The 15,055-nt window shown below is 38.1% G+C and overlaps 1 protein-coding gene across 2 annotated transcripts in view; it reads right to left on the bottom strand.

Moving 5' to 3' along the window:
* Positions 1–741: 741 nt before the first annotated feature.
* PRRG1 (proline rich Gla (G-carboxyglutamic acid) 1) overlaps positions 742–15,055 on the bottom strand; it is a 33,455-nt gene continuing 19,141 nt past the window's right edge. For both annotated transcript variants that reach the window (XM_014954067.1, XM_014954068.1), the window contains exons 3-4: positions 12,400–12,560; positions 742–4,800 (exon numbers count right to left, since the gene is read on the bottom strand). In XM_014954067.1, coding sequence (XP_014809553.1) covers positions 4,276–4,800; positions 12,400–12,560 — 686 coding nt within the window. In that variant the 3' untranslated portion in view covers positions 742–4,275. The remainder of the gene's footprint in view (positions 4,801–12,399; positions 12,561–15,055) is intronic.

The following is a 15,055-nucleotide window of genomic DNA, read 5'->3' as shown; positions in this document are numbered from 1 at the left end:
AGCAAGGTGCCACACCACGGCCTGGGAAGTCACGTGCACTTTGTTGCTTCAGCTGAACTCTTTGTGCGTTTTTGTTACAAAACTGCCCTCGTGTTCATGAAATCCCAAGATAGGTACCTCCTGCGGGGCCTCACTGACGTCTCCAACAAACTCCGGTCATGCCATAAAGCCAGGAAAAATACCAGGGACATATTATGCCATTTACTAGCAGCTGAGGGAGAACGGATGACACAAAGTTTGCCTTGACCGGAATGGAAACCTTTTGTTTCCAGCAGGGATCATTAGGCAAGGTTTTGCTTTATTTTTTTTCCTTGTTTGCTATTAATACATCATTCACAGAGCTGATGCAAAATCTTGCAATCAACTTTCTTTCAAATGGCTGAAGCCAACTTTGAAATTAAGTGCCCCGACTTAAACATTTTTCCTAGTGTACTGTTTCATTTTATTGTAATCATTTCTGCTTTCCCTCTGCCTGTGACTTATTTAGCTATGGCTACAACAAATGCTTTTTTAAAAACAGAAACCAAACAAATTCACTCATCTGATTAAAAATGAGCCTGAACTTTGAAAGAATATCAAGCCTACTTGAAAATAAAATTACATTTATATTTTAAGTTATGAAAAGAAAACAACTGATTCACTGCAAATGATCAAGTACATAAAATGGAAATTAAAAGAGCATCACTGAAATACAGTTAATTCTCACTGCACTTGTGTAGAATTGATATTTTGAAACATGAGGCATCTTAAAAAAATTTTATTTAGCATATCCAAAACCAAATGTTACAAAAAATTTTCTATAAACATAGGCAAAAATGTTTAAATAGGATAATTTAATGTAAACCAAACCCTTTTAAAATATGCAATACTGTAATCAGAGGTTATTTACATCCAGTGAAGACAGAACAACCTCCACTAATGCTAAATATTCGAAGCAAATAATGTCCATCATTTCTTAAAACAGCAACACATGTTAAAGTTTTAGTAGACAGATCATCGCAATCGTAATACAAGATGAAATTCAATGTTACATTCAAAAGTGGGGAAGGCAGTATCCTGACTATTCATGTCAGTCAAGAGAGTACTGCATCAGATTTGCAAAACCTTGAGAGAGGTACAACTATAAATTTAAGTATTTATTGCATGACAACGCAATTACACAGTAGGTAAAACTACTAAGTGATTTGGAAAAAAAAAGCTGTATAAAAACGCAGTACAAATGAAATTTTATTTTTCAATCAGATTAGAAAAGTCAGCCACAAGACTAAGCTATTTTCCCACATTTCACAAAACAGAAGAAAGTATTTTGTAATTCAACACTATTACAACATGGAGAAAGCTATTCATGTCTTAGAGAAAATACATTTGGATAACTGTGGCACACAAGTTTTGTTTAATTATGAAATATATTCACCAAAGCATAAGTTTATGGCCCACAATGGCATTCACGCTCATGTACATGGAAAAGGCATAGCCCGATGAATTCAACTCACAGATCATTTTAGATATTTGGTTGTGGCTTTTTTGGAAAGATGAGCATGATTTTTGCATTGCACATAGAAGTATCTACAGGATACAGCAAGATACTCAACTTAGGAACTGGAAACATAAAGCTGTTAAAAGTGGTAGTGGAATATAGCATTAGAAGAGAGAGAAAAAGAAAAAAAGAAAAAAGAAAGCCAGCTCATTTCTAAACTAGACTGCCCACGTTCAGGGGATGATGACAGCTGCTGAGTGACCTAATGTGAAATGGGTGATGATCTCCATGCATTTCCTATAGGAGAGTCTTATACCCAAACGAAAAAAGTCACTGCTAAAACTGCCAGATGCGCTGGCAGGCACAGGAGATGCCAATATGGCACGGACATTGAAATACCAGCTCTTTTTGAGGTGGTTCCTGCATGTTGAGATGAGGCACTTTGTTTTGGTAACGTCTGCCTAAAGCAGTACAAAACTGTTGCTTTGTATAAAAGGAGTTTTAAGTTCTACAAGTGGCAATTCAGGACACACGAGCTAAAACCACTTCAAAAGAAAAGGTCAGACAGTCCAAAAACAAGACCCAGGAAATTCTTACTACAAGTGTCCAAACCATATTGTTTTTATCTGCCCAATCTCTGTTGTAAATAATAAATATAAGTCAGAGTGATCTTTTTTGACAACAGTTTGGCCTGGAGTTCATCCATTAACTCTTAATACAACTTGCCTTAGCAACTGAAGATCCCCAGTAGACAAGTTAGGCAACCTCCTCTTTGTCAAAAATGAGAGCATAAAATTAATCATAAAATCCTGACTTCATTTGTCAGTACATTATACCAAATTCTCACAGAAGTGTGCACATACACACCCATCTACGACCATACATTTCTTTTCCAGCAGCTTTCTGTAAGATTTCTTAGGGAAAAGATGGGCTAAGCCCCCATGAGACGGTAGACACCAGCACACGTCAGACATCAACAGCAGTTTCAAATGGATGGCACCGACACTTCATTTGGGGTCTTTGGAATAAGATGCAGTTTGGGTTTCTGTAGTAAGAAAGCCAACACAACGCAGCAGTCCTTCAGGGCTAAGCCCATGTCAATCGGTGCTAGTACATGAGTAGAACAGAGAGCAATACTAAAGCTAATGCCACGCTACCTTCATGTGGGGTGGAAAGAAAACTGAAATCAATATTCGCAAGTCAAACCACGCAATGAACTTTTAAATCAAGCTGGGAAAAAAGAATTGCCACAGCACAGCTTGCACCAGCTTAACTATCATCAGCTTCTAAACCAGCTGGTTGAAATTCTGTACGAGCCTCTATTCTAACTTGTATCGAGTCTGACAAGAAATCCACATCTCTTCAGCCTCAAAAAGTCACTCCAGACTAACGCTCGGGGGGATGCCTGTAGAAATACAACACGATGCGACCTCACAGTTCTGCCCAGTCAGGTGGACTCGAGCTCACAGCTGGAGACAGCAGAGCCAGCCTGGACTAACACACTTCCCAGCACCTATAACCTAAGAGCTGTGAAAAAAACCCAAGAGGCTTGTGTAGACTGAGAATGAAGTGTGCTTTAAGAATTCATGTCATGGATAAAAGCACTACGCTGTTCTTAAAAACAGTGAAAAAAGTAGCTTTACTTCATTATAACATATTGTTAGCTTCTGCAACAGAAGCATCTTGTTAGAACAGGTAAGTGATAAATATAATTGTTGTTGAAAAAAAGGTATCTATAGTCTCTGCAAAGGATTTCCATAGCGTCCAATACAAGGTGCACACACAGTACATGTAACTATGCGAGAGGCAAAAGAGTATCAGGATTTGAGAAAGGGGTTTTTATTTCATAGTTGGGGGAAAAAAAAAAAGTCACACACACTGAATGCTTTCCCTTTTTTTTCCCTTTTAAAAGGAAAGTAATACCTTTGGGTTTAAGTGTTTAAGGATAATATCCTGGTCCCAGTGAAGACTGTGGTAGGAAGACTATGATCAGGATTTTATCCATTCGGAGTATTTCAGTATTTCATTATTTACTGTTGCATGAACTTTCAAGTTCTAAAGGTCACATATACACACTTCTCACCTCTATAATACACAAGTAAAAACAGACAGGAAAGGCAGAACATAGATAAAAAAAAAAGTACATTATTAAGTTCACAAATTAGTATCTTGAATTGTTAGCTTCTAAGCATTTACAGAATTTTGAGTTGTAATAGCAAAAGCTTTAGAATACACCTCTTCCGCTAGGACTCTGAAATTATTGCTATTAAGCCAGCATACTCTAACGAGATACTGGTTTGAACACAAAGGCAGACTGCTCGCAGCCTTCCGCGGGCCCAGGTTACGGTGCAGAATGTAACAAAAGACAAGAGGCAATACTGCAAAATCAGTCCCCTTTAGTGTAAATAACTATCTAAAATGTTCCTTAAGGATTCCCTACTTCAGACAACTCTGACAGTCTGCAGTAAGAAAGGGGAGGGAGGGGGATTCCACAAGTCTTGTGGGGAATGTGGACAATGTTCAGAATAAAACAAGTGACATCCCTCAAAGAGAAGGTACTTTTGAGAAGTATGATAGAGCACCACATTTATACCCGCACTACACTCTCAATATAGATTCCTTATCTTTCAAGACCTGCTGTAGTGAAAAAAAATACCAAACCCAAACCCAAGTGAATCTAAAACAAAAGTGAACTTCATTGTACAAGTCCATTAAATTACAGAAATGCATAATAAGCCAAGATAAAGTGCTACAAAATGATTAGTAATTTTTAAGAAGTCCATAGCATTCTTCTTGCTTCATTTAGCACTGGTGACAACAGGAGATAGTGCAATTGCACCGGCTGAATTGGAATTTACTATGTCTTCATATTGTGGGGGTGGATCTAAATGTTGTTCAGTTTCACTTCTTCTCATACTGATTTCACCAGTGGCTTCCTCATATGAAGGAGGAGGATCACAGTTTGAGAACCTTGTGGATATTGAGTCTGACCGTCCATCTGTATAGCTCAGACCTCCTGGAGAGAGCCCACTGACTTCATACATTTCCTCCTGTGGGGAATGAACAATGCTGAGAGGCGGTGGAAGAGGACCTCTACCGTCAGCCACAGCACCATCACCCATCGCTTCGTGGGCTCCCCTATGCACGTACACCGACTGTCTACGCATTTTCTTTTTAAAGAGGCATCTCCATATGACAAAAATGACAATGAGGATAACAAAAAGGCCAATGATTAATGGAAATGCAAGGTAAAATGAATACCAGGTATGTCCTGTGTTACTTTCTCCCTGAAGTCCATTTTTGTAGTCTTTCCAGAACTCCTTCTAGAAGAGCAAGACAGGATAAGTCAGAAACTATAACACAGTTTAAAAAAAAAAGACAACACTGTAATCAACTTGTTGTAAATGGATGACAAAAAAAAAAGGCATTTCAAATACTGATGATTAAATTAAGAACTGGTATGGATAAGCACAAACAATAAACGTTTAAATTTTCTTCTAATGTGGTTACTGATACAAAAGGTGTTTTGCTTTTTAAAACCAACTCCTCACTGCTTTTAAGATTCCTGTGACTGGACTTAATATTTACAAACCTGCAGCACAGGACAGACAGGACTAGGTAAATGATATCAGTTTAAAAAAAATAATTAATCAGCATGCACATCAGCCATCTGGCAGACCAAAATTTTTCAGCACCAAAAAAAAAAGTGAGGGTTTTGTTTGTTTTAAAATTGCAATAACATACTAATACGTTTTGACAGGGAAATAACTGTTTCAGAATGACAGACCATTTTGGCAAAGCACAACTATGTTGTACTGTCATCTCATAATTTAGACTTCGCCCACCCTCTGGCTCATAAAGCAATTGTTGTCAGCTTATTTTGAGTTGATTCGGATCCTCTATTTATAGCTAAAAATAGCTTCAGCAGTATAAGAATATTCCACAGCTTATTATATTCATGAAATTTTGACAAAACAGCTACAGATAAATGGAACAGAAAGTGAAAAGTGAAAATATGAGCGACGGAAAACAAAGACAAAGGGGGACACCAATCCTTGGAAGTAATCTTTGCTATATTCATATGCACAAGCAGGAGTACAAAGATAATGTTGCCATCCGATTTTCTCCGCAGTGAATAGTATGAAAAGTAAAAAGAAAATCATAACCTGCCTCAAAAAAGTAGCCATCCTCACCTTTAAAGTCTCTCCTACTAAGAAACACTTCCCCTGTGCTTTATAGCTATGTATAATTTCAGGAAAAAATAATGAAACCACCCCCTGAAATCCTTGTCAGAAACTCTAAATTTTTTAGTTTCCTTAAAAAATGTAGAGATGTGACCCACTTACATTCATACCATCATTTATTTCAAATGATAATACACATCTCACATGCAAGTATTTATAAAATACGAGGTAAAATTGATATGGTTATTGCTCAATTATTACTAAATTACATACTCAGGTTGCAGACTGACTCATTTTGTGTACACACAAAGTAGACACATCCATTTTTTTCAGTTCAGAACTGCTGCCACGTGATCAGCCTTAAACAGATAATGCCACCAAATGGGTCTCAGAGACAGCTCGAGTCCAGAAGCAGCACAGCCCTTCTAACGTGGAGGCTAATCTTGCCCTGTGCAAAGCCAGGACCAGGACATCATGGACAAAACACGTGCTCACAATGCTTCTGGATCAGAATTTACTAAGGTTTAGAGCAACCCCAAGTGCATGAAACAACTGGCTGTCATGTAGCTGTTTGGTTGGTTTCTTTTTCAGAAAAAAGAAACTCAATTGGTCTATCCCTATACTCAGTGCAAGTTAAAAAAAAAATAACAAGAAAGGTCTTTCTTAATTCCTACAACAAACCAGGATCAGATATTTTTTCTTAAATTCCAAGGCTTGACATCAAAGCAGGTCACTGCAGTGCTCATCTCTGATGTGAACCCAGGCCCAAATCATCCAAGTTAAGTCAGGTAGCATTGATTTTTAAAAAAAAAAAAAAAGTAAGCAAGTCTTAGAAAATGGACTAAACTCTCTCCCAATGTTTCTCTGCAAAGGCCTTTCTTGATGCATTGTTCCACAGTGAATCACTGATCAACTGTGCTGACTTTAGAAAAACATTTAAGCGGTAAAACTAACATTAAAAAATGAAATCAGCTGCACAACTGAGGACTTTGGAGGGTCTCTGCATGATAAAGACCAACAAAACCAAACACCCCACCTCTCCCCAACAGTTCATCAGGCAATTCAGAAGATCTCTTACCTATTACCTTTCCATCTGGTTTGAATACAACTAACTAGATTATTTAGTGGAATAAATAATAAATATAATCTCAACTAAAAAGGCAAAAAAAGAATAATTTGCATTAACTGCTATTATCTGTACTGGAACCAAGCTTCCCACCCCACTGCTCTGCTGCCTCAACAGCACCAAAAAAATAAAATGATACAATGTCTGTTTTCAAGGCCAAAGTTGCACAGATTTACTGAAAGTCATCAAATATACGGTGCAAGGATGTGTCATTTAAAAGACTGTGGAGGAGAAAGGCAGTTTTGAGATGAAAAAGAAGAAAACACACTTTTCCTTTAGCAATATATTTCAATGGAAGGGCAGTAGGCTGTGACTGATATTTTTAGTAATGTTTCTTCTAACTCAGCTCTATCTGCTGATGTTCCTGCACCTTCTTCAGAAAATATGAGCATCTCTCCTTGTCACTCTGCAACATGGCAAAGCAGCAGAAAAGCTGTTTCCCCAGAGTGGCAGGCAATTCGTTCAGAATAGGGTGTGTGATTGTGGGGGATGTCGAAGTTGATGGTGTGACCAGGCTAGTGTATAAAGAGCTTAAGGTTTAAACTGCCTTAGGGATGAAAGCAGTTTAATGTCCACTTTCATTTGCGTGCATGGCAAAGGAAATTCCAAGACAGTTTTGACACACACTCCCCTGTCAAAAATTACAGTGCTTCACATCTAAGGCTGTCTTACAGAGACAGAGGAATAAAGTTCTGCACACAGGTGAAAAATACTAAGAAAGAAATATTTGTTCAGTCACATAAAAACCACTTCCTTAAATCTTCCTCTTTGGAAAAAAAAAAAAAAGACGACACATTTTTGCAAGCCAAACCTCAAAGAGAAGCACAAAGACATTTACTTTCAGACTGATAGAATTATAGAATTGACAGGAACTGAAGGAAACTAATACTTCAGGTCTGAGTCGTGCAGCTGCCAAGCAGCTCACCCTCTGCTCTGTCATCCCACAGCTACATTGCACTGTAAAGTGAAGGCACAGGAGGACAAGCCAAAGTCAAAGACAAATCATGTCCAACAAAACCACAGAGAACTTGGATGAATTCGGACAGTGTGAGGATTCATACAAATTGCTATTAAAAAAAAAAAATAAAAATCAACAAACAAACCAAGAGGGAGAAATCCTGAAAACCTAGGAAGTAGCTGTAGAACTGATACAGAAAGTTAAAGACTAATTTAAAAATTGGAAAAGTCACAGCACAAACATCCCTTTCGCAGTTGCTGGTCTCTTAAACCAACAACAAAAAGGACTTTCTACATGACAAAACTATTAACTTGTGATTTATCAAAAGGACACTCCAGTAATCATTTACCCTTAAGCACTGTACAGCTGGGAATACCAGGTGTATACGCCTTAAAAAGCTGAAAAACTAAGTTAAGGAAGCCACAGAATCAGATAACTGCAATGGAAAAGACTTAGAAAACATCTAACATATATTCCTGCCAAGAACTACTTTTCTGAATGTCCCTTACTGCTTTGGCAAATCCAGTTTGAAATAATCAAAAGGAATTCTCAAGGGCATCCTACATAAAGACAGTTACAGCCAATTTGCCAGAATTTTGTTTCCCTTTTACTTCTAATACTTCTCAGAACAGAGTCAGCATCAGTCAACTGGATCTGAACGCTGAACCAAATATGGGATCCACATACAAATTAAAGAGACTCACACCCTGCTGAGAATTTCAGCCGAGGCCTTTACTACATTTGACAGCATCATCAGCCACAAATGATTCTTGGTCAATTATCTGACATGTTTTAAAGGTGGACTAACAATATGCCAGTCAGAAGACTGCTTGGTATTCAGTAGGTAGAGGACACAGATGTGAGCGTACCTGCTACACTGTTTTCTTCTGGTCTGCCCTTAATTTTAAGTGGCAGAAAAAGATTCACCTCTTCTCTTCTGGGTATTTATGTAGCATCCATAATTAGACACAGACTGATGCTAGAAGTCTTACTTGATCATATCATTTTAGATCTGGTGCTGACAAGTTTAGAGTTGCTTGCTAAGCTTTTAGTGGTTTGTTTCTTTATTTTGCTAGAATAGAATACAGAGAACCTTCCAATTTCTGTAATACTTAAAATCTGTGGGAAATTTGAAACACAAATAAAGATCTTGGACTTCTAGCTTTTAAAATCTTCATGCAATATGATTTGAAAAAAAAAAAAAAGAGTTAATGGAAATAAAATCAATGCTTCAATCACACCCAGCCACTTTGCACAGTAACCTTTGAGTCTCCCAGCCACCTTTGACAACTGACCAGTGACCACCTACAGTGCTGCCTGCAAGCTACAGGTACTACAAATAACCAGCTTTACTAGATCAGACTTAGGGTTCATCTAATCCGTTACCTTCTCTCTGACAACAATCATTAGAGATTGCCGAAAGAAGAGTTCAAACATAAGCAGGCAGTGATACTTTTCCAGCTTCCACATATTTGTACTTCAAGAACTTCCATTAGCCAAAGCTGACCCCTTTTATTCAATGGTCCCAGATTGATTTATCTTCTGTTCATTTATATCTTTATTCTCTGAAACTATATAAGCTTTTAGCGTCCATGATACCCCGTGGCAAGGCAGTGCACAGCTCTATTATCTGTGCTAAGAAGAGATACTTCTATTTGCTTTGAACCCGCACCTTCTCGTTTCCGTTGAGGCCCTTTCAGCTCTCCTGTCGGATGTCAAGTGCATGACCTCAGTTCAGTCTTCATGCTCTTCACAGGCATCATCAAGTATTCCCTTATTTAACTCTTTTCTGATCTATTGTTGTTACAGTCTTTTCATATCTTTGGTCAACTGTCACACTTCTTGGTCCTCTGGTCCTTCCTCAGCTACTAATTTGCTTTTTAGTAGATAGGGAGATCAGCCCTGTACATGGCACACTGAAGATACAGGTGTGCAATGACATAATTATGTTCATAATAATAATGTTATTTTGATCCCTACTCCTTTCTATAGATTATTAGCAATCAGGTTTTTATTTTGTTTGGTTTTTTGTTTGTTTGTTTTGTTTGACTCCTAGGCTTTGAATTCAAGTCTTCATAGATTCAAATTCCGATCTTGTTCCTGAGTTCAGTTCAGAGACAATAAGATATACAGTGAATGTTCTCTTTCCCCCTACATGCATTGCATTTGTCAACACTGAATTTCATATTGTTTTATCCACAAAGTCCTGCAAATTCTTCCCTGTTGGCACTAGGCTTACTAACATAATTATTATCTTTATAATTAACTTTATCATTTATAATAATAATTCTGAACCTACCAAAATCCCCAAGACCACATAATATTAAAGGCATTCAGCATTTCCATGACAGCTCTGCATGTACACTTAACAACACAATGCTAACTTCCCAGAAAAATTCATGCATCAAAAATAACTTGAGGGAACGGCTTGGTATTATTTTAATATTACAAATCCAGATGTTGCACACCTCCCCAGAAGACTGTAGAAAAAACAAAGAATCAAATGGACAAGGCACAAAGAGGAAGATTACACAAAAGAAAGTTACCATGAGATAAATAAGCTACAGGCCCTATTTGAATTCCAGTCTATCTACCCTATGAAATCATTGCATCTTTGTTACTCTGAACATACTGTATCAGGATCCTGGTCTAGTGCATCCATTTCCTTCCCCTGAGAGACAGAAATGACTAAACGGCTGTAAGGATGGATACTGCTGGGGGACAATGGACTAAATGAAGCCTAAGTAAATGAGGCTGGTCAGGCACAACTGTCCATTAGCAGAGCCTGGCCCATCAGCAAGCTACCAACCACAGAATAATGCAGTTAGGCAAAAAGGACTCAATAGTAGAAATGGATAGGGGGTCAGGACATTGTTGGAATCTCCTTCTCCCCCGTGACACGAAGGCTTTAGCAAGAGTGGAAATGTAATTATTTCTACTTTACTATTTCTCTGCAAGGGAAATGCTATCTACCAAAACACAGAATGTTCCTAAATGGGGGGAAAGAAGCCAAAGTGAGAGGCAGCATGTTTAGGCTATGCTTTCTCTAGTGACTTGAACTTCCTGTGCTACTTAAGCAAAAGTGATATGGTGGTAGAGTTTTAGACAAGTAGTGTCATTGTACACACTATTCTTAATTACACAATGAGGTATCATTAGGAATGGCCACACCAAGCCAAGTTTGGGAGGTAAAAAACATGTGCCTGCACGCACTTTAAAGATTTGGAAAGAAGCAGCTTTGAAGAGACACCACGCATCCTACTACTTCGTTTTAATAAATCACAAATTAATAAATCCAGACTTATCCATCTCTCCAGTTGTACGACCTCCAAGAAAAGGATGCCAAGAACTTAAAAGTTCAGTATGCCTTTACAATAACATTGATACTTTTTGATGTTTAGCTCAGCCAGTGAACAGCAGAATGCATCCGCTGTGTAAATTCTGGAAATCTGCAATGCTCCCTGTGCCACTTCACCCATTAACCCATTGGCCTTGCAAGTACAATCTCCCTGTGCAAAAACACACAAGGGACATAAGCTTTTTCTGAATATAAGTTTTCTACGTCACATTTTCTAGCATCTGGCTTTTCACTTTAGATTTATCCTCAAATTCAGCCCTAATTTCATCCACGTCTGTCTTGAATTAAAAAAAGAAAATAATTAATTGTTGACTGTATTGCATTTAATACTTTAGATGCCATGATCGAAAACCTGTGTGCTGTTTTTATTTGTTAGGAAGCAATCTAAGATATGTTAGGTATGATGTGCAGCTATTGCTCTCACAGCCATTAGCCCCACAAGTTTATTTTAATTAGAGGAGCCAACAGACTTATGCAACAATTCTGTGTGGGCAGTATCTGCTTCATTCCTGTCAAGTTAATGTATCACTGCCCTTACATAACACATGGTAGCACTGAAATTGTTGTTCTTTCCATGTTTTAGATCACTGCTGCTTAACAATACTCTGTGGGGGTTTGCAAATTTTAGCTTGAAGGCGGCCAACTAGTCTTTCCTTAGTTTTAGACTATTATTAATCTGGGCACGGGACACTTTGGCCAGCTACACCAGCACCTGGGATTCACAAGTGCATTTTAAACAGAAAGCTTTTTGAGTTGCTGACTCATTTCATATAAGCATATACAATAAACCAATTATTCCACAAGGAATGAGACTAGTAAAGACTTCTGCCCTCTGTTTCTATATATTCCCCGCAACAGTCATAATCCCATCATTCCTTCCAAGCAAGACAAATGCATTTGTGATATCCAGGTCAGACTTAAGTATGTGGTGACAGGAGAACCAGGACACAGGCTATTTGGGTAAACTGTGCTGCCAAACAGATGACAGTCTTGCCCACCTTTTCTCAAGTGGGGGTATTAATTTTCCTTTTCTTCCCAGCTGCCAATTTTCACAACATTTAAGAGCATAATTATCTTTGGGACTTCCACCCCTTCAAATTCAGTTTAATTGGGACGAAGGATTCAAAAGTTATTGCTGTGCAGTCTACCCATATCCACTGTACACGTTATTTTCTTAAAGAAAGAGGCCAAAAAGAAAAAACAATGTCATGTTGGAAAACACACAAACATTCAGCATACCCAAAAATTTAGTATTAATAATACTCCAACCATCTTTAAACACACACCAGAACGTACCGTTTTTTCCTCATTTTCAAATGCTTCTCTTGCTTCTTCATAGCTACAGATTTCTTCTTTGCATTCATGTTCTATGTTACCTTGCTTTAATTCTTCCAAAAATGTGTTGGCTCTCGGGTATCTTTTTAACACAGAATTGGCTTTGTCCTCTGTTAAGAACACTGAGTAAGAGAAGAGACAACAAAGGTCACTTTTAAAATAGATATCCAAAACCTCATGCTAAAACTGCTCAAAGAACATGTGCTTTTGAGAAATAAAGAACTTTCCAAAGTCGTCCCCTTTTTTTAATATGGTAAAAGACCTTTCCTAGTTTTATTCATTATTGTTAAGTAGATGGGCCTACAATTTCAGTAGTTGTTGCTATAACATCGTAAATGTGGTAGATCTCCATTCAACACCACACTCATGTATGCTTAAACCAGACTGAAGCTGGTGCCTAAGACGAGCACTCAGAAGAGACAGGCACATGCTCAACTCAAGCAACTTCTTAAACTGAGATGAAACAGAACAAACAAATCCTGCTTGTGAACATCCAAAAAGATATTTGCAACTGCCTGAGGGCATCACAGCCAGGATTCTCTGAAGTTTTTGATATAAATATTTATGAATATTACCTAGAGTCATATACACCAAAACAGCTGCATTTATTTAAGTTCAAGTCTGTAAGTTTTCTTAAGCAACTCTGAAGCAAACTTGCTCGCTTCAGTCCAGAGATATTAACTCTGAAATGGTGACCCTTTTAGGGATGTAGGGGGGAAGTAGCCTCTTTCTATTTTCTTGAATCATACGCAAATCCTCACCTTATTTAATGAATCAAATAAAATGACCCCAAAGGGCAAACTACTTTCTGATGTGGGTATTCTTTATTTGCTTTCCTTGGTTTTCTGTTCAAAGAAGAGAGCTGGAAGCAACTCTTTTTCTTCTGATGTTCCAGCTTTCCCTCTAACTCCCTGATCAAATGATTTTTGCAGTAAGGTGCACCGACTGGAACACTCCAGAACCCAGCAGACCGAATTACCCGGGAGGTACATCGCAGTGAATGATGCAGAAATTCTCCAGGTACTTCAGGTCAGGAAACAAGAACATCATGTCAGTGGAACGCTGTTCTTGGGCTCTCACTGCCACCAAGAAAGACTAATTATTCAATGTGCTGCCACACTAATACACCCATATTACTTTGCTGTCCTGTGCAATCATTTCTGCATTGGTTCATTTAGTCTGGGACTGCCAATACACTATGAAAACAAACTCACTGGCTGCTGAAGGACAAAGATTGACTGGTTTAAGCAATGATTTATCTGTAATTTTATATGGATTGGTTTGTTGTGGGTTTTTTTTTCTTAATCATTTGATTTTGAATTTTAAAAAAGGATGGCAGCAAGTCTACAAAGAAGGTCACTATACTTCTGTTTTCTCATGAGATAGATGGGGTGGCATTTTTCAGCAATGAGGCTACTACCATAATTAGGCTGATCTACTACAATTTAATTTTGTTTATCCTCTGTGGTATACTTTGTTTTAAATTGTTAGACAGTCATCTTCCTTTTCCAAATGATTAAATGAAGATTTGAAGACTAAACTCCAAAACACCAGTCACTCCTACACTTGCATAGTCGAATACACGTGGTACAAACACGCGCCACACAAATTACACTATTCATGATGTTGCCAGAGGTTCAGCCCATACAACTCTACAACTGCACCTATTGCAATTTTGCTTTTCTACAGCACCGCTGGTCAGTACATAGGTGTCTCCTATTGTGTAAGTTCACTGACTAAATAACAGAGAAATTAATATTCAAAAAGGAAAGAAAAAAAGGATGGCTTCTTTCCATTTCCCACACAATTCTCCTGACTCCCCTCTGGGCCTGAAGAACTTGGTTCCTTTCAACATGCCTGAGTGATCACCTAAATGTAATGAGATGAATGAGTTGTCTGCATCAGGAAGCCAGCATGCAGCTTCCCTGCACAGGGACAGACTGCCAGTGCCCTACCTACTTCTCACCATCTCCTCCTGTGGGCATTCCTGAAGCGGAACAAGCTAGAGCCCAAGCTCTCTTAAGAATGTCCATATGTGGAGTCACTGAAGAGTAGATAATGCACTATAAATCAAGTTTCCCTTCCTTCAGCAGATAAAACCTAGGGAATTTCATTTCACAGCTGGAATCTATCCCTGAAAACAGCAATGAGACAAACTACGATAGCTTTATTTTTTTTCTGTCTGCATCCAATACAAAGAGGAAAACACAGGTAGCTGAAAAAACCCTGATTTAAAGCTTCTGGCTCTCAGAAACAACACAAATCTTTGTTTCTGTTTTACCAAAGCAGCAAACTGAGAATAGAACTTTAAAAGCTGGTATATTACGAAATACTGCATTTGATACACATTATGATGAATTTCTAGGTAATAGCTTAGTTTTCCAAAAAGAGCTAGGCATACATTTCTGCTTCAAAACGCATTGATGAAGAATGGCAAAGCATTAAAATAATTCCATATTCAAGAAAGGCCAATGTATAACTATCAATAAACCCCAGCTTCTTTTATTTAGCAATTCATATTCAGAAAGTGTCTCTCTTCTCTCACAATACAGTATAGGAAATGCATACATCACAGAGACAAAAAAGCACACTGAGGAAAATAAGCCACACCCCATAT

This window comes from Calidris pugnax, unplaced genomic scaffold, assembly GCF_001431845.1.
Source record: "Calidris pugnax isolate Ruff unplaced genomic scaffold, ASM143184v1 scaffold246, whole genome shotgun sequence".
Taxonomy (NCBI): Eukaryota; Metazoa; Chordata; class Aves; order Charadriiformes; family Scolopacidae; genus Calidris; species Calidris pugnax.
This window is presented reverse-complemented; position numbering and strand designations above follow the sequence as displayed.